This window comes from Vombatus ursinus, unplaced genomic scaffold (assembly GCF_900497805.2).
Source record: "Vombatus ursinus unplaced genomic scaffold, bare-nosed wombat genome assembly UNPS02014793.1, whole genome shotgun sequence".
Classification (NCBI taxonomy): domain Eukaryota; kingdom Metazoa; phylum Chordata; class Mammalia; order Diprotodontia; family Vombatidae; genus Vombatus; species Vombatus ursinus.
In genome coordinates, this window is record NW_020954571.1 from 14,756,451 (window position 1) to 14,775,757 (window position 19,307).

The window sequence follows — 19,307 nt, forward strand, 5'->3', positions numbered from 1 at the left end:
TATTACTTTAATTTCTTATCCATGGGTAACAGAGCAGAAATTGCTACCTATCAACTCAACCTCAACATTTCCCTTTCAGGCCAAGACTCTTAATTGCTAAACCCAACTTTTTTTCTCAGTCCTCATCTTTCTTGACCTCTTTGCAGCATTAGACACTGCTTACTATCCCCTGGGTGGTCCCTGGATTTCTATGACAGTTTCCTCCTAGTTTTCCTCCTGTCTATCTGAATGTTCCTTCTGGGACTCCTTTGATGATTCATCATTCAAGTTCAGCATCTAATTGTGAGTGGCTCCCAAGGGTCTGATCTGGGCCCTCTTCTTTCTCTATACTCTACCTTTTATGTGGTCTCATTAATTTTCATTGGTTCAGTGATCATCTGTCCAACTCACATGGCCTACCTCCCAAGAATGTTGTGAGGATAAAGTGAGATAATACTTGCAAAGCCCTTTACAGACCTTAAAACTATATAAAGTATCATGCCTAAAATGTACTCCCTCCTCACTTCTACTTCTTAGGATCCTTAGCTTCTTTTCAGGCTTAGCTCAGATGTCATCTCCTACACAAAACCTTTCCTGGTCCCCATATCCATTATCAAGGTTCTCTCATACAACTTTGTATTTACTTACTTGTATACGTGTTGCATTCCCCCAGTAAAATGTAAGCTCCTGAAGGGCAAAGACTAGTTTCATTTGTAGTTTTATATCCGAGGCACCTAGCAAAGTGCCTGGCACATAGTAAATGCTTAACAAATGCTTGGTGAATGAAGACCCTTACAGATAAACACCCCTTTGCAAAAGCAGTTTTGTCCCAAGGGCTTGATCCCAACTCCCAGCCTAGAGGCAGAGCTCTAATTCAATTCAGTAAACATTTATGAGTGCCTACTGTGTGTCAGATTCTGAGGACTGATTGAATGCAGTGGCTAGGTTCGGATTGTAGATAGCACTGTTTGACCCTTGGCAGGTCATTTAACCTCACTGGGACTCAACTTCCTCGTCTGTAAAGTGAGGGAGTTGGACTAGATGACCTCTGAGGTCCCTTCCAGGTCTGTGATCCCATGGTCAAGTTGAATCTCCAAGAATCCTTCCCTGACCATCCCAAGCCACAGTGCTCCCTCCCTTCCCTGAGCCCTTGTGATAGTTATTGTCTTGGGGAGAGTTGACATACAGTCTATTGGATTGTATAGTTATCTTTGTATATGCCTATTCTCTCTATTAAAATTATCATCATCTCTGCTAATAGAAGTAGTCACGTAACATTTGTGTAGCGCTTTTCAAAAGTGATTTCATACCCATTAACACATTCAGTCCTCATAACATTCCTGTAAGGAAAGCTGGACAAATATCATTATCCCTGTTTTAGAGATGAGGAATCTGAGACTCAGGAAGGGAAAATAAACTTGCCTGAGGTCAATCAGGTAGTAAGTGAAGGAGGCCGAAATTGAACCCTCCTTCTAAGTCCAGTGTTCTTTGCACTAGATCAGACTCCTGGGGAGCAGGGGTGTATATCTTTGTCTTCAACTATGCAGAGCCTAGGACTTTGTGTGAAAGCTCAGTAAATATTGGTTGATTGAATGAAATTATTCTCCGTTCCAAATCTGGGAGTTGAGCAGAGATGGACAGAGCTACTTTGAGGTTCCAGATCAACTCCAGGTCTTTATAGCTTTGGAATTCACTGCAGCAGAATCACAGAATCTCAGGGGTGCTTCACAGGCCATCTAGTTTATAACCCATACTTGAAAGCCCCTCAAGTGATCAGATTTTCTTTGCATTATGGGAGAAATATCTCCTTTTCAAGTTCATGTGGTAAATAACTGCTACTGAAATAGTTCTACTACAACAACTGTTTCCTTCATCTGTAAAACAAGAGGATTGGGCTAGTTGACCTGACCCTAATGATCTAAGTTAACTATGATCTGGTTATTCAGGAACTTTCATGTCTGGAATGAAGCCTGGTTTGTTCGAATTGACTTGAGCTCACAATATAATGGATGGCAAGTATTGGATGCAACTCCGCAGGAGAAGAGTCAAGGTAATCTACTAAGATTAAGTTGGTCTGACTTTTCTTGGTTCTTGGATTGGTCATGGTTCAGCTAAATTTTTATATCCTTGACTAATGGAGAGAAATGGGGAGGATGATACAAATGGTATCAAAGTTATTTCTTTGTCTTTGAGATTATATTTTCCCTAGCAAATTTAGCTTTCTTATTCTGTTTGGTTTTGACCGATAATAAAATGGATTTGTATTCTCTGACCCCATACCACTTAAAGGCGGGGAAGGTAGCTAGCTACCCCATGCCATGATACACGTTTCAGGAAGCCATCCTGGGATTTAACATTTGCCGGGGAGAAACTTCCTAAAATACTGCTTTCAATATGTCATTCCCTGCCCAAAAACTTTTATTGGCTCCCTTCTTCCCTCAGGATGAAGTCTAAATTTCATAATCCATCCTCACTGCCTACGTACCAATTTTATCTCCCATTTTTGTCAAACTCAGATCCTCTGTTCCAGAGTGGCCATCATGCCATCCCAAATGCAAGCATGCCTTCTGTTCTCCTGTTTCCATATCTTTTCTCAGTGTCTGTAATGCCCCCACCCCTTCTCTCTGTGGATCTAGATTCTACCCATCTTTCAAGGCCCTGCCACTGGCCTTATTGATCTCTCCTTCCCATTTTTGAACTCAGCGGATCACAAAATTTTTATGATTAGAAAAGAATTCATTGGTTAACTAGTCCAGCCCTGTCTATAACAACCCTGATGACACATCATTCAGCTTTAACTTAAAGACGTCCAGCAGTGGAAAGCTCACTGCTTCCCAAAGCAGCCCATTCTTTGGATTTAACAGCTTTGGTTGTAAAGAAGTTCCTCTTTATATAGACTTGAATAGCTCTTCATTTTTTTAACTTCTCATTGGGCCCTGATCACACATAACCTGGTGTGACTCATAATTTCTCGTTGTTGTGAGGCTCAGGTCCCTGTGTAGACAATGAGCTCCATGAGGTCAGAGGTCATGTCATCTCCTTTTGAATTCTCCACGGGACTAAGGCACTCAGCAATTCCACAAAGTAGAGGTCATTCACTTTTCATAGGATCCTAAGACTTAGAATTGAAAGGGACTTTGGATATCATGTCATCCAATTCTCTCATTTTACCTTTGAGGCAACAGAGGCCCAGAAAGGTGACATGAGTTAACCAAAGTTACATAAATAGTAAGTAAGAAATTCAAGATTTGACCTCAAGTCTTCTGACAGCAAGTCTGTTGCTGTTTCAGTCACGGAATTACATGGCCCAGAAATAAATGCCTTGTCTCAGCTTTGACTTTTCCTAATAGTAAAGGATTCAATTGGGAAAAGATTTCTGAAGAGCTTGCTATATGTAGAATGCCTTACTGGGGCCAAAGAAGATACAAAATTCAGATAGGATGTGTTCCTTGCCCTCAGTCTACTGATCGTTTGATACTTTAACAAAAATGTTCCTAGCTTTTTATTATAGCCTGTGTGTCACACTGATCATTCTTTAATGCAGTCCTGTAGGCCCACCCAAATTAATGACCCTTCTTCCTGTTCTGGCACTTCTTAAATAAGAATTAGGGCCTGTGCTCATCAAAGGGTAGAAGCCTGGCCCTGCCAGGCCTCACTTTAACTCTGCTACAATATGGTAGCAAATATTAGAACAGAAAGCATGGTCTGTGTCCCTGAGGAGCTCCTGGCCTCAGTCTAACACTCCTGGGAAGCGTATGACAAAAATTCAGTGAGTGGTACAGACAGTATAGTCTATCAGAGGTGAGAAGAGGGAGCAATCCTTTAGAGATGAGGTGTTCAAGGAAGACTTCATGGAAGAGTAGGACTTGATCTGGTTCTTGAGAGACAGATGGGATCTGGAGAGGCAGAGGAGAAAAAGGAAGGACATAGACATAATTGAAGGGCCTTCTCAGGGTGCAGGGAATGGCACAGGGGTGGGGATGCCTGGGCTGCATCTTCATGCTCTGTCTGACTCCTTGTGCCCTAGGAATATTCCAGTGTGGTCCTGCTTCTGTCATTGCCATCCGGCAAGGTGATGTGAACCTGGACTTTGATATGCCCTTTGTGTTTTCGGAAGTGAATGCTGACCAGATCACCTGGATTATCAACTCTGATAACAGCAAAAAACAAACCTCCTCCAAAACTAGCTCTGTGGGCAGGTTCATCAGCACAAAGGCCGTGGGCAGCAATTCCCGCATGGATGTCACAGACAAATACAAATATGCTGAAGGTGAGGTCCCTGGTCCAGAGACAGGGCTGTCACGCCCAGGAAGAGGGCCATCCATCTCATGCCCTGTGATTCCAAACGTGGCAGGACTCATTCTCTCTCATTCACTCATTTAGCAACTATATATAAGCATCTGCTCTGGATAGCTCCTGGTATTTGATGTCCTAAGGGATAGAGAGATGAATAAGGCATGGTCTCTGTTCTCCTCAAGCTTGCTGGCTAGGGGAGGTAGAAGCCAAGTCTGCAAATGATTCTCTTAGGGAGTGTGAAATGAGTGTCAGCAAGGTATAAAGTATCATGGAGATACAGAGATGGCAGTAATCAGGAAGATCGGGAAAAGCTTCGTGGAAGAGGTGGTCTTAAAAGGTAAGTAGGATTTTGAATGTCAAAGATAAGGCTTTCTAGCATATGGATCAATGGGAACAAAAGCATCCAGGCCATGTTAAGAAAGGGAGAACAAATTGTCAGTTTGGAAGGTAACAATGGGGCAGGAAGGCCAAGGGAAGCCAGGTGGTAGATGCCCTCAGGTGCCAGATTGTGTTTGGGTTGTGTCCTGTAGGCAGTAGGGAGCCTGTTTAGTTTTCAGCAGTGAAGTGACATAATCTGAACAACCTCAAAAAGGGGGGGGGGCTTGTCTCTAAAGAAGGCCATGATGCCTACAAGCAACAATCACTGAAAAGTAAGCCAGGAGATGGTGTTATGAAGGGAAGCAAGAAAAGTAGGGGAAAAAATTAAGGCCGTCTAGACCGTGACTATCTCCTCAAAATATCAGTGACCATGTTTGGTCGTCTTTGTCGTTGTACCTAGCAGAGAGCTCTGTCCCCAACAGACCTTAGTAAATATTTCCTAACTGAATGAGTTATGGCACTGGCTTCACAGAATGGCACCTGAAATAATCCATGTAGAATCCTAGACTACAGTCTGTGTCAGAGCAAGAAGGAATCTTAAAGCACAGAATGGACGCAATCATCGAAAGTTCCTTAGAGCCTAGAAAAAGAATGTCATTGCTGGGAGATACCTTACACTGTAGAATTTTAAAATGTCACTGAAGACATAGACCACATAATATCAGAACTAAAAGGAACACAGAATAGACCTGAGAACATAGAATGTATAAGGTTCTGACTGAAAAGAACTTTAGAGATGTAATATAATCCAACTCTCGAATTCCACAGATAGGAAAACTGAGGCCCAGAGAGGTGACTTGCCTAAGGTCACCCAGCTTATTAGTAATAAAGCCAGGACTAAAATCAAGGTCTCTGGATTCCTAGGCGTATATTTTTTATTAACTCCTTTTTATCTTTCTTTCCCTCCTTTCTCTAGATTTTGTCCTCTTCTTCCATTTCTTTCTACTCCCTCTCCCTCTTCCCTTTCTAAGACTGCTTTGGGCCCATCCACAACCCCTGCCAGCTTAGCTTATCCCTACAGTTAATGCCCAAAACTTCCTGTTTGCTGATCCCAATTCAGAGGATTAACACAGCAGTTTTGATTCTTCCTCTCTCCTGCCTAACTCCAGATAGCCTCCTACCCTTACACAAACAATTGCTCCCATCCCTAACACACACTGATTCAAAATACAGACAAGAGAGTATAATGAAAAGAATAGTAGACTGGCAGTCAGGTGGCTGAGGTCTCACCCTGGCTGTGCTATCAACTCCTTGCATGACTTTAGATAAAGTTATTCTCTTCAGACTTCAGTTTTCTCATCCATAAAATGAGAGGGTTGGAGTAGATGACCTGTAAGGTCCCTTTTGGAGCTAACATCATCTTTTCTAAGGTCTCTTCCAGCTCTGATATTCTCTGTTTTATGGTTCTTATGTAGGAAATAGTCATGGGCTTAATCAGTGCCAGGAAGAAGATTCCTTTGCATACAGACACTGCCTGCTCCATCCCCACCTACAATCACAACTACATCAGCTTTATGTCACTATTCTGAAGAGACTCTATAACCAAGGGTAGAGACTGTCCCCCAGTCCACAGTCACAAAGAACTTCCCTCTGGAAGTGCCTAAGAGTTCAGAATGAAAATAGGTCTCAGCAAATAAATGTCCCATGTGACCTAAGAGGTAAATGTGAGAGTTGACTCATTCCAAGTTAATGTCATGTTAATGCAAAAAGCCTAGAATAAAAGGTGAGACTAGAAACAAAAGAACTATTTAACAAATAGACCACAACTTAATTGTAACAACCACTTTATAAAGTGTAGTTACAAAGGGAAGCATTTGCATGTAAGTTTTCATATACAGCCTCTTATTTTTGCCTCACAAGAGCCCTATGATGTAGGCAAGGCAGGTATTATTAACCCCATTTAACAGATGAGAAAACTGAAACTCAGAAATGTGAAATGATTTACCCAAGGTCACACAAGAGTCATTGGCAGATCCAGGACCTGGCTGTTGGTCCACTGCTTTTTCCCCGACTGGCCCCATGCAGCTTGGATTGGCTACTTCTACCCCCTTACTGGACCCTTTAAGGGGGAAAATGACCCAGTGGCATCCAGGTGACCTAACCTGGGTTCTGGGCTCTGCCACAGCCCAGCCCCTACGTGACATGAAGCCGAGTCATTTGACCAGTCAGCCTCAATTTCCTCACCTAATGACGCTAACTTTGCCCCAAGGAGTAGCTCGTAAAAGTAGCTGCTAAGCATTTTGCATATCAAAAATGCTAAAGACTGAAAACAGGAGTAGGAAGTCCAGATCATTGGGCAAACCCCAGCAGCTGACCTACGTTGCCCCAGCCCCAGTAGGAGCCTCTTTCTGCACACAGCTTGGGCACAAAAATACAGTTACCAGCCTAGCGCTTGGCCCCAGTTGTTCAGCCTGCATCTTGACTGAAGGATGGGAAAAAGCCAAGAGGAACCAACACTTCAAGGAACTGGCTGCTCTGGTAATCTTATTGACTATTCTCCCTTGAAAGCTGGAGCTGAACCTTCCTGGGGCCAACACAGGAGGAGATTAGGGGCGGGCCAATAATTCCATCTTCCGTCTTTCCATTGAGATGCCTTATTTTGTATGACAGTGTAAGGGATTGGGGCTTTACATTGGCTCACAGTCACAGACAGTTACAACCTAAAATATAGGTTGTTAGAGCTGGAGTGGACCCTAGAACATAGAGTGTCAGGCCTAGAGTTGTCCTGAGATCATAAGTTCCTTAAGAATAGCATCTGTTTTGTACTGATGTTTGTGTCCCTAGTGCCTTGTAGTAGATACTTCATAAATATTTATGGATTGAAACGAGTCAAACTTAGAATCTTAAAGCTAAAAGGAAGCTAAGTAGAGATCGACCAGGAGTCTAACTTCCCTGTTTTACGGGTGAGGATACTGAGACTCCTTGGGGAAGGGAAGCAACTCACCCTGCAGATCAATAACAAAGGCAAGACTGGACTTCAAACCCTGCAGTCTGGTGCTCTTGCCACTATTATAATGCCGCCTCCAAACACCTTAGACTCCCTCCAACACCTTCTCCCTCCCCCTTTGCACAGGTTCCAAGGAGGAGAGGGAGGTGTTCAAGCAGGCTCTGCAGAAACTGAAGCCCAATTCTGGGGCATTTGGCCCCACAGCAGCTGGGGCAGAAAACCAAGAAGCCAAGCCACCCAGCATCTCTGGGAAGTTCAAGGTCAATGGCCCTCTGGAAGTGGGGAAAGAGGTCAACGTGAACCTGCAGCTCAAAAACCTGAGTGACGACTGGAAGACTGTCTCAGTGAACATGACAGCCTGGACCATTGTATACAATGGGACTCTGGTACACGAGGTGTGGAAGGACTCCATCACAGCTTCTCTGGACCCTCAAGAAGGTAATTTGTGAGCTCTTTCCTTCATAATTCCCTCTTCTACCACAATATACAGTTGACAGAATTCTCAGATGTACATTAGCTCTAGGTATTATGACAGCCCTACAAAGAAGGTAGGCACGGCAGAGATTATTGCCCCCGCTGCACAGTTATCAAACCTGTGGCTCAGAGGGGGCAATTGACTTGCCCAAAGTCACTGAGTTAATACTGTTACAAAGAAGGTGGAAATGTTGTCCCTCTCAATGGAATGGAAGGTCCCTGAGAGCAGGAACTGCTTCACTTTTGTCTTTGTATCCCCTGGACCTAGAACTATGCCTGGCACATAGTAGGTACTTAATAAAGGTTTATTGAATGCTTATTGATTGATTCCACACTGCAGTATGGAAAATAATAGGAGCTGGCTGTAGCAGCACATAGTGCAGTCAAGAAGAGACCCAAAGGATTCCAAACTGGCCAGATGAGTGAAGAGGGAGAGAGGGGACAAGCCGGGAAGGATAAAATAATGATAGATAGATAGATCCATGTGTTGTCTCCCCCATTAGAGTTTGAGCATCCTAAAATCAGGGACTGTCTTACTTTTCTATTTATATTCCCAGCACTTAGCCGAGCACTTTGCACATAGTAACCACTTAATAAATGTTTTATTCATTCATAGATAGACAAAACATTTATTAAGCACTTACTATGTGCTAGGCACTGTACTAAGCTCTTGGGATATAAATTCAAGCAAGCAAGACAAAGCCTGCCCTCCAGGAACTTCTGTTCTAATGGGGCCTGCAGACACACAGAGGGCTGAAGGAAGGGAAGGCACACACACCCGCAAGGTGTGGAGTGGGCAGGCAAGGGGTTAGAGCCAGTGTGTGCCAGCTCTCAAGAGCCATTTGTTAAATTTTCAGGGTGAGCATTTACACCTTGCAAATCTTCAAATGTTACAAACCGGGGGGGGGTTATTTGCTTTTTTTGTCTAGATTTAAGAAAGTGATGGTGTAAATGTTAATAATCCAGATTATACTTCTGGGCCTAGCAAAATCAGGCAGAAACCAACCTATCAGCACCAAGAGACCAGGGCCAGAATCCAGGTCACTGGTGGGAAGAGACTGGGGCAGTCTGGGAAGTGGCCTAAGTTCTTTGAGGTTCTTGGATAAAAGATTTTCTCAAAGTTGGGTTGTATATTACAGAGCAATTCCTGAGCTCCAGGGTCCTCTGCCGAACCAGAACTACAACTTTCCCTCTTCCGTGGGTTCTGGTTGGGAAAAAACTATAATAACAACAGCCCTTCCCTTATACCTTCTCCGAGTGGCAAACATTATAATAATAACAAAAAATAGTGTTTTAAGGTTTAAAGAAATGACATTTTTCTCCACAACCACAACCATCTCCATCTGTGATGTAGATACTACGTTGATGATTTTGTTGTTGTAATATTACTTATTATCTCCATTTTACAAGTGGGGAAACTGAAGTTCAGAGATCTCATTTCATCCTCACACCAACCCTAAGAGATAAGTACCTTTATTTTTCCCAGTTTACAGATGAGGAAACTGAGGCAAATGGCAGTAAAGTGACTTGTCCAGGGTCATAAAACTAATGCCTGAGGTTGGATTTAAATTGAGGTTTTCCTGACTTCAGGCCTGGCACTCTTTTCATCTTATGCCTCTGAGCAGCCTCCCAGGTAGGCTGGCTGGGACCGGATTATAAAGGGTTTTAAATGCCAGGTTTAGGACTTTGCACTTCACCTGTAAGCAGGGGAATAGTGCTTTTGAAGTCATTGAATATTCTCAAACAGAGGAGGAAGGTACTTTAGGAAGTTTGGCTTGGCAGGCTAGATTGGAGACTAGAGGTGGGGAGGGGCACTGAGTAGGGAGCTGTTGCCATAGAACTCTAGAATGTCAGAACTGTAAAGGACAATTGAGATCATCTAATTTAATTCCTTCATTGCACAGATGGCCTCAGAGGCCAGGTCTGAGACGATCATTTGTCTCTTTGCCTCTCTCAGGCATGGGCCTGTCTAGTCTGACTTTGGGGATTGTGTGATTGACATACAGAACCTTTGCAGAGCAGCTATGGGACATTGGAGCTCTGTTTACAGAGAGTACTTGGGGTGAGAGACATGGGTCAGACAGGCCCCAGAGAGGTCAGACCCTGGTAGAGGCCCAGGAGTGTCTTTACCATCCAAATAGGGTGGGGAGGAGGAGAAAAAGGAAAGGAAGAAACCTGAACTCTCTTCTCCTCTGGGGGAAATGGAAACAAAGTATGAAGCCAAGAGCACTGGACTAGGACTCAGTACACCTAGGTTTGACACCTGTCTCTGCCATTAACTCACTATGTTACTATGTGTCTACGTGTATTGGTGAGTGTCCCCTCACCTTTAACCCTCACTCACAGGGTCTCTACCCTTTACTACCCAGATGTCTAGATCTTACTATGCAACCACAAGCAAATTATTTCTCTCCAAGTCTGTTTCCTTGTCTATAAAATGAGAATAATAACCCCTGCACTGCCTGCCTCACAGGGTTGTTGTGACAGTCCAATGCAGTGTTGTATGTGAAGCATCTTGGGACCATAAAGCAATACATAAACCTGTGCCATTGGTATTACCCAAGTGGACAGAATGCCCCAGAGTCCTCCTATAAAGGAGGACGGTGAAGAGCACAGACCCACATCCACCCTAAACTTTGCAGTGAAACCAGTAGGCAGGTGGAAGGGTCTGAAACCAGTACAGAAACTCCTGGTTTAGGCTCCATACCTCTCCTTAACTTGGCACCCTCAAAGTTTGCTTTGAGTTTGAGATATGCCTTCCTGGCTCAAGTGAGTTTTCCTGTTGAACTCAAATGTAGCCTGTGGCTCCAGCCACTTTCTGTGATTCTGGCAAGTGAGGGTAGGAAGGAGAGCATCACTCACAAGTTGTGCAGCCCTCCTGGCCCAAACATGCCTGGGCCCTGGGGACTTACATGTCCTTCATTCTTCTCTAGGAAAGGGAGGGAATGGCAGTGCCTTAGCTCTTGAAAACTCTCCCTTATATAAGTCTGGCCTCCTGGGAGTGTGGCCAACTTCTTTATGGTGGATGTCTTATCCTAATCCCAGGGCAGCTGTTAGCCAAATGTGTGGCCATCCCATCATCCACAAGAAAGGAAGTATTTTTATCAGCAATTAACTAAGAGGGAAATCACCCAAGTATTGGCCAGAAAACATTTCCCCAGAGTAAGCCAGCTTCACATTCACCTCCTTTGAAAACTCACACTCATTTTGGAATTCTCCTTCCAGAGATGGAATACCCATTGAAGCTCACATACGCTCAATATGAAAACTTCTTGACGGCAGACAACATGATCCGCATCACTGCTGTGTGTCAAGTTACAGATGAAGCCGAGGTCGTAGTGGAGAGAGATGTCATCTTGGACAACCCTGCCATTACTCTGGAGGTAGGATGCTCCTGCTGTAGGCTGGAGGATGTGGGGGTACTAAAGGGGAGAGACCCTGTGAATAAAGGTTAAAGGTGAGGGGACCCTCACCAATATTCATACACACTCATTACTTTGAAATTAGTATAGCCATATCTTTTTTTTTTTTTTTTGCTTTTTGATGAGGCAGTTGGGGTTAAGTGACTTGCCCAAGGTCACACAGCTAGTAAGTATGAAGTATCTGAGTCCATATTTGAGCTCAGGTCCTCCTGACTCCAAGGCCAGAGCTTTATCCATTGCTCTACGTAGCTGCCCCTAGTATAGCCATATCTTGAAGATGCTGAAACCACTGCCATACCCACAACCCCTCAGTTCTTTCAAAGAAGAAGATCCTTCCTAAATATACACAAAGCCAGGGAACTTGGTGCAAATATGACCCCTGCCTCGGACCTAGCAGTGTCTCAAGCCAGGGGTTTGTACCAGACTGTTTCTCTGGTGCCATATTCACATGCCCAATAAGATAAATAGTCACACTCCCTTTTTACCTTCCCCTTTTCCTATGTCCCAACATTTGTCAACTTTTTTTGGTTTAAGACACATCTGTGAACCTCTCAGATCACACTGGAGACACACAATAAAGGGGGAATGAAGGAAGCCAGGACAACACAGCCAGTGAAGGATGTCTTCAGATTCCACCAGAGTAACACTGTACCCTGGTTGGGAAACAGTTGCCAGCTTTTCAGAAGCTTGCTCCCTTCCTGACTACTCATCCTCCTGCACAAGGCAGGCTAGTGCCCCGTCTCCCTCAGGGGATGCTGGCCCACAAGAGGCTCTGAGATTGTCTAAGGCTGAGTCCTCGTTCTGATGGGGGATTCTCTGGCTTGAACTGGGGTTTCCTCTCCGAGGATCTCACCTATTCTCCCCAACCCATATATCTCACCAGCTACTTACAGTAGAAAGAGATATTAAAATGGTAGCATGGAGCTACTGAGCACTGAGCAGAGTCAAACGCACAGAACCTGGGTTTGAAATCCATTTATGCTCCACACTACTTGTGTGACCTTGGGCAGGTCACAGTCTCCCAGGGCCTCCGTTTCCTTCCCTATAAAATGAGGGAGTTTAACTAGAGGGCATCTGAGGTCCCTTCCAGCCCCAGATCGGTGATGCTCTGAGCCTGTTTCCTCAGCCATCAAATGAAGAGGTTAGATTAGAGGGCCTCTGAGGTCCTTCCAGCTCTAAATTCCGTGAGAATACTAAATTTTTAAGACATGTGTGGGGCTTTACAATTTATAAAATGCACGCATTATCCTTTATTGTTAAAATGCATTAATATGGATTAATTGCATCTATTATCTTCTTGGATCCTCAGAAGGATCCAGTCGTATGAGGTAACAAGGCATGTCCACTCCTTTACAAATGAATCTGAGACCAAGAGACCCGAGGAAGCAGCATCTTCTGTAGGGTCTCCTTCTTAGGCAGTGGCAGTACTGGGACTTTGCATGGCTCCCAGAGGGCCTCTTCCTCTCCTGTCCGGAGAGCACTGAGGCACAGAAGGTCTCAAGGCCCTGCCTCTGGAGTCTAACAGCCATTGCAGAGGAGAGGCACGTGGAGCCAGTCTCTCCACTGCCAATATCTACAGTAGAGCCTGGTAGCCAACAGACACATGGGCAGCTCAACTACGAAGCCGCCGGAGTCATGTCGTAATCTGGACAGAAAGCCTTCTTTCTTCACTTGTTTTTTCCAGTGTGGATGGGCAGGCCAAACTGCCTGGAGTGGTTACAGATCTCTTCCAGGAAGCTGTGCAGTGTTCTGGAGTAAGATGCAACTAGCAGAGAAATGCTCTATCTTCCTCATGCCCCTGGGAGGCTGGTGGGGCAGGAATCATCCCAATTAAAGGGGGATGATAAAATGACAACATCCTTGGAATATATAGTTGTCCACCATAGGGGACGCCAGCCTCAGATGAGGGGAAGAGATCAGCCAGGAGGGAGGAGGACTGGAGAGAAAAGAAGCTGGGTTTCCATCAGGCACGTCAACCTGTGCACAGCCTTGGGTCTGAGGCCAGGATCCTTCCAAGCTGCCTCCTGAACGGCCTGAGAACTCTTCCCCAGCTCTGACCAGTCTGTGCTGTACCATTGTACAGAGGACTCCCCTCTAACCACAGATGGCTTTAAAAGAGAGCTTGATGGGGTAACAAATGAACCGTCTCTGGCACACACTCATGAGGCATGTCTGTTTCAGAGTAGTATCACCGGATTTGAAGTCCCATTTCACCAATGAGATTTAGGATCAGAGAAATTAAGTGACTTATCTAAAGTGATCCAGTAGCAAGTAACTGAGATGAGATTTGAACCTCAGACTCCAAATACTGTTTTTCACTATGTTACCCCTGCTGTTCTCCAGAGGCAAACTATATATTCCAAGGATGTTATCATTTTATCATCCCCCTTTAATTGGAATGATCCCTGCCCCACCAGCCTCCCAGGGGAAATGAGGAAGATAGAGCATTTCTCTGCTAGTTTCTTCTTACTCCAGAACACTGCACAGCTTCCTGGAAGAGATCTGTAACCACTCCAGGCAGTTTGGCCTGTCCATCTGCACTGGGAAAATCCAAGTGAAGAAAGAAGGCTTTCTGTCCAGATTATGACATGCAGCTGGATGGATGACCTCCGACACTCATCCATCAGTGTGAATAGCTTGAACGGACAGCATAGCGAAACATTAAGGCAGGCACAGTATTGAACAAAATAGAAAAGTGGTAAATTTGGGGAAATTGCAGTGCTCTTTTAATGACCCCAAAGTTCTCCCATAAACAAAGGCCCATATTTTTCATACCAGTAGTCTCCAGGGGGAGACTATGGAACGCTACAGTCTCTGAAGAGTATTTGAAATGAGGGCCCCACCATGAGCAGTAGAGAAGGGCATGGAGGGTGGGAGGGGGGCTGCGAGCTGGCTGCAATACATGATAAATAAGGAAATGTCAAGTAAAAGCCAGAGTAAAGGATGTTATTGAAGAAAGGCCCAATAAAAAATGTATAGTCAGATAATGAGAGTGAGGAATAAGCCTCTGTATTCCACTATTACCAACAAAGTGTCAGGAAAAATTGAGGGAGGCCCCTGCATATTGGGGCATCCCTCTAGCAAACTGGGAGAAAAGCAGTGACATGAACGCATAATGTAGTCAGGCGTGGGTTAGATTGGCCATGGCATTGAGGTCACTGGTCTGTTTGAATAATTTAAACTCACACGTTATGTTAAAAGATTATTATTATTATATATTATTGCAAAATAATATTAACTTACTTCCAATTTTTTTGAGTCAATGTTCAAGTATTTTTCCCAGAGTCAAATCGGGAGAGGAAGTGGAGCACAATGGAAAGAACCCTAACCTAGGAACCTAGGTGTCCTGAGTTCTTTTCCTGGTTCTGTCACTGTCTCCAGGTGACCTTGGAGAAGTCAGTTCTCCTCTCTGGGCCTCAGTTCCCTCATCCATTGGTCTAGCTCATTGGTATCAAACTCAAATAGAAACAAAACCACTAAAGATCCCAGAAGCCCCCATGAAACTTAGAAACTTCATATTAACATTATGTATATTGTATTGTATTTTAAAATTTATTTTGTTAAATGTTACCCAGTTATCATTAGGTTATTAAATTATTTCCAATTACAAGTAAGTTGCCCCTGGGTCTCACTGGGTCTCTGGTCTAAATGACCTCTGAGAGCCCTTCCTGCTCTAATTTCCCAAGTTTCTAAATCTGTGAGTCAGTGGTAGAGCTGGTATTATAAAGCCAGGTTTCCTGGCTCCTACTCATTTCCCCAACACTCTACTGCATCTTACACCATCCACTCCCCACTGCCTTCTAGGTTAGGTACAGAGGAGCAGGTACTGGTTGGGCTTGAAAGACAATGCTATAATGTAATCTACATCTTTTCTCCACAGTTACTGGACCAGGCCAGAGTGAAGACCCCTGTCAATGTGCAGGTTCTGTTTGCCAACCCCCTGGATGAACCGGTGAATAACTGTGTGCTCACGGTGGAAGGCAGTGGTCTCATGCGGGGCAGCCTCAAGATTAGGTAAGTTCTGGGGGCCTCAGCCCTGGGCTAGGACTGGTGTGATTCAGGAAGCTGGTTTGATTCAATCTAATGTGATTGGGGGGCCCACGTAGTTCCCGAAACTCAGAGTCAGTGCCATCCTTAGGGGGTGACGAATTGAGGCCTGTGTTTTACACCTCTTCTCCCATCTTCACCCTATCCCTGCCAGTTGCTATGGGGACCAAGGGGTTGTAGCCTGTGGGGCAAAGGTAGGAGGGAGAGGACAAGGAGGTAACACCATTGGATGGGCCCTCACAAAGGCCTGAGGTTCTGGCACATAAACAAACACGGAGAGTTCTCCATAGGACTGGGTCCCTTCTTTTTTCTGGTCCTCAGTTTCCTCCTCTGAAGAATATGGACCTGTAAGATATGTATAATAATATGATCATCTCTACGATACCTCTAAGTTCAAGGGTGACTGGAGGAAGAGGGTCCTGTAACAGGATACTTGAGGTGTCCTTCAGGCTCACTCTCGGTTCGGGGCTTCTGTGTACAGCTGTTAGGTTTGTTCTGCCCAGCCCCAGCAGGCTCTCCCAGGACCAGTGGGAAAGGAGACTTTAGCTCACCGCACAAGAGATTTCCTAACATTCTTGCAATGAAATGAATGGTCCCTAAAAGCAGCAAGTTCCTCATCACTAGAGGATTTTTGATTTGTTTTCCCAAAAGTGGAGGAAATTCATGCACTTAGTGAGGGTTTGGATAAGGTGACTTCTGAGAGCCTTCCAGCTCTAAGTCAGTGACTCAAGAGGCTGTCACCAAGTCTTGCTCCTAACTGGGCCCTTCAGGGATGTCACCTGAGTGTCCCCAACCCTGCAGACCTTTACCTACTAGCCATGAGAACTTAAATCATAGAATATAAGACATCAGAACTGGAAGGGACCTCAGAGACCACATAGACTATTTGGGAGGAAGAATTGAGGAGAAAACTGAGGCCATAGAGGTGAAGTGACATGTCCAAGGTCACGTGGCTGCACTGGCAGAGTTAAGACCAGAATCCAAGTCCCCTGATTTCCAACAGAGGTCTCTCTTCGTACAGCACTCTTTGGCCAAAGCTGTGTCACCGGGGTTAGATGAGATTGGGGCGACTTGTTCTCTTTTCTTCTGACCTCTCCTCATGCTTGTTGCTTCCCTCTTCCCTTTAGGGTGCCATCCCTGCGCCCGAAGGAGCGCTCCAACTTCAAGTTTGAGATCACTCCCCTTAGGAGTGGCACCAAACAGCTACTCATTGACTTCTCCTGCAGCAAGTTCCCAGCAATCAAGGCCTTCCTGTCTGTCGATGTGACCGAATGAGGAGGCTGGAGCTATCTGCTATCCAGCTTCCCTTCCACCTGGATAGACTGGGGTCAAGGGCTTCTGGAAGTAGCCATGTCACTCAGCCAGGGCTGTCCTGCCTGGCAAACTCACCCAAGACCCAGGCTGCTCACACACCTTCCCTTCTCAATATACACAAATGCACGCGCGCGCACACACACACACAAGCACATTCTTTCTCACATACACACTCACACCCGTACATATTCTTTCTCCAATACACACATATACACCCTTTTTCATATACTCTCTCTCTCTCTTTCACACACACACACTCAGGTGGGGTCTGCAGAAGATGCACCCACTTCACTTTTGCACATTCCCCAGCAGATAATTCCTCCTCAGGCCATGGCTGCCTCCTCTGTTCTTCTTCTAAGCCTCTCCTGTCTTTGATTTGCACTCTACTTGACCATTGAACTTTCAGGGTAAAAATAATAATAATAGTCCCCCTAATTTTGATACAATGCCTTACAGTCTCCCAAGCTCATTACTGCTTATAGCTTACAAAGGGCTTTCACATCCATTGTCTTATTGGATGCTTTCAGCAACCCCATGAGGGTAACAAGGTAGGGATTTTTATCCCCATTTTACAGGTAGAGAAATTGACAGTCAGCAAGATTAAGCAGCTTGCCTATGGTCACACAGCTAGTTGGTGGCAGAAGCAGGATTCAGACCCAAATCTGCAGATCCCAAGTTGAGGGCTCATTCCACTGTATCTTTCCTCTCCCTGGCATGGAAGAAGAGGATGTTTGGACTATTTGCCATCTTGAGATGAGTGTTTGTGCTATTCCTGCTTCGACCTCAGGTGTGAGGGTTTGTGGGATATAACCTGCCACTACATACAACTCCATACATCGAATGACAGTAATAAAAAATGCCATACAACAGCAATGTTGAAGGACGTCCCACTCTCATGCCTTCAGAGGAGTGTGCTTCTCATAATCTTCTCTATTACCAAGCGTGGGTAGAGTTAAAAAAAAAAAACCCAGAGATCTGTCCCCACTGGCTGCCCCCATACTCTAGGTTTTCTTCCACTCTCTCAGATTTCTATAAATCTGTTTGATGGGCTGTAGCCTCCTGGCTGAAGAAAGACTTAGAACATAGGAAGTGAAAGCTGGAGGAGACCTTAGAACACAAAAAGTCAGAGATGGAGAAGACCTTCAAAGGGTAAAACTGATCTTGTCCAACCTCTCCATTTGGGGAAATAGGTCTAGGGAAAAGAAGTGTCTTTTGTGGCAGAGCGAGAAACAGATCCCACGTCTCTATATGGGGAGCTCTTCCCATAAAGAAGGAGGGAAGGAGAGGAAATTTTGTCTCCATTCATGGAAGGAGGCCATGGGTTGTCTCCAAGTTGAGGGTGTTTGGGGGTGTGACATTATAGTTGACATTCCCTTTTTGTTTTTCCCATTCATGGGGCTATGGAAATGATAGAAAGAGGTACTGCTTCTGCCTAACTGAACCATCAGCCTTATGGCCCAATGTCAGAAAAACAAACAGATAAGCCAACCAGAAGAGGACAAGAAATAAACACAGGTGGAGAGAGAGAAACCTTCACTCAGACTAGTATCTAATTAGTTCAGATTAGTCCAAAAACCATCATCACTTTCTAGGGCTGGCTTTCTCTGTTAATACCACCCAGGAGATGCCCCCTGCCCTCTGTTTGCACACTCATGACATTCACTCATCTCCGTATTTAACAAGAAAGACTCTACAACTGTAGACATTGGAGCGTAGGAGAGGTGGAAGATAACCTTAGGGGAAATAAAGACCTTGAAGAGACTTTCAGACATAGATTGTTAAAGCCTGAAGGAACCTTAAAAGATACAATGTCAGAATTGGAAAGTTCAGAATCTCAAGAGCTGTGAGGAACCTGGAAGTCCAGCTGGTTCAACCCATCCCTCTATAGAAATCCCTTCTGCAGCATCCCCAACAAATGGCCATCCAGACTTTCCTCAAAGTCCTCTACCGAGGGAGAAATCTACTGCTCCCAAGGCAGCCCATCCCCTTTTGGCATAGTCCTAATTGTCCTGAAGTTCTTCCTTACATTGGGTTGAAATGAACCACCTTGCAATGTCTGCCTGTTACTTCTAGTTGCGCCCTATGAGCAAAGAGCCACAGAGAATGGGTCCAATTCCTCTTCCATGTGAGAGCCCTTCAAATATTTCAGGGAAGAGGCAGTTGTCATATCGTCCCTAAGTCTTCCCCGAGTTAAATATTTCCAGTTCTTTCAGTTGATCCCCATGTGGTGTGGTTTCCATTCCCTTCCCCACCCTAGTTGTCCTCCTCTGGAAAACCTCCAGTTTATCAATGTCCCTCTTAAAATGTGGGATTTAGAACTTAACACAATGTGATATGACCAGGACAGAGAGCAGCAGGACTCTCACCTCTCCTGTTCTAGATATGATGATTTTAGAAAAACAACTTCAGATCAGCATCGTTGGCTGCCATGTTGCGCAGTGGTCCACTAA

At 44.8% G+C, this 19,307-nt stretch overlaps 1 protein-coding gene across 1 annotated transcript in view; it reads left to right on the forward strand.

Annotated features, from left to right (window-relative positions):
- Positions 1-17,852, forward strand: part of TGM3 (transglutaminase 3) — a 46,023-nt gene extending 28,171 nt beyond the window's left edge. Inside the window, exons 8-13 of the mRNA XM_027869685.1 lie at positions 1,926-2,029; positions 4,007-4,249; positions 7,727-8,038; positions 11,300-11,457; positions 15,377-15,510; positions 16,671-17,852. Coding sequence (XP_027725486.1) covers positions 1,926-2,029; positions 4,007-4,249; positions 7,727-8,038; positions 11,300-11,457; positions 15,377-15,510; positions 16,671-16,818 — 1,099 coding nt within the window. The 3' untranslated portion in view covers positions 16,819-17,852. The remainder of the gene's footprint in view (positions 1-1,925; positions 2,030-4,006; positions 4,250-7,726; positions 8,039-11,299; positions 11,458-15,376; positions 15,511-16,670) is intronic.
- Positions 17,853-19,307: the final 1,455 nt, after the last annotated feature.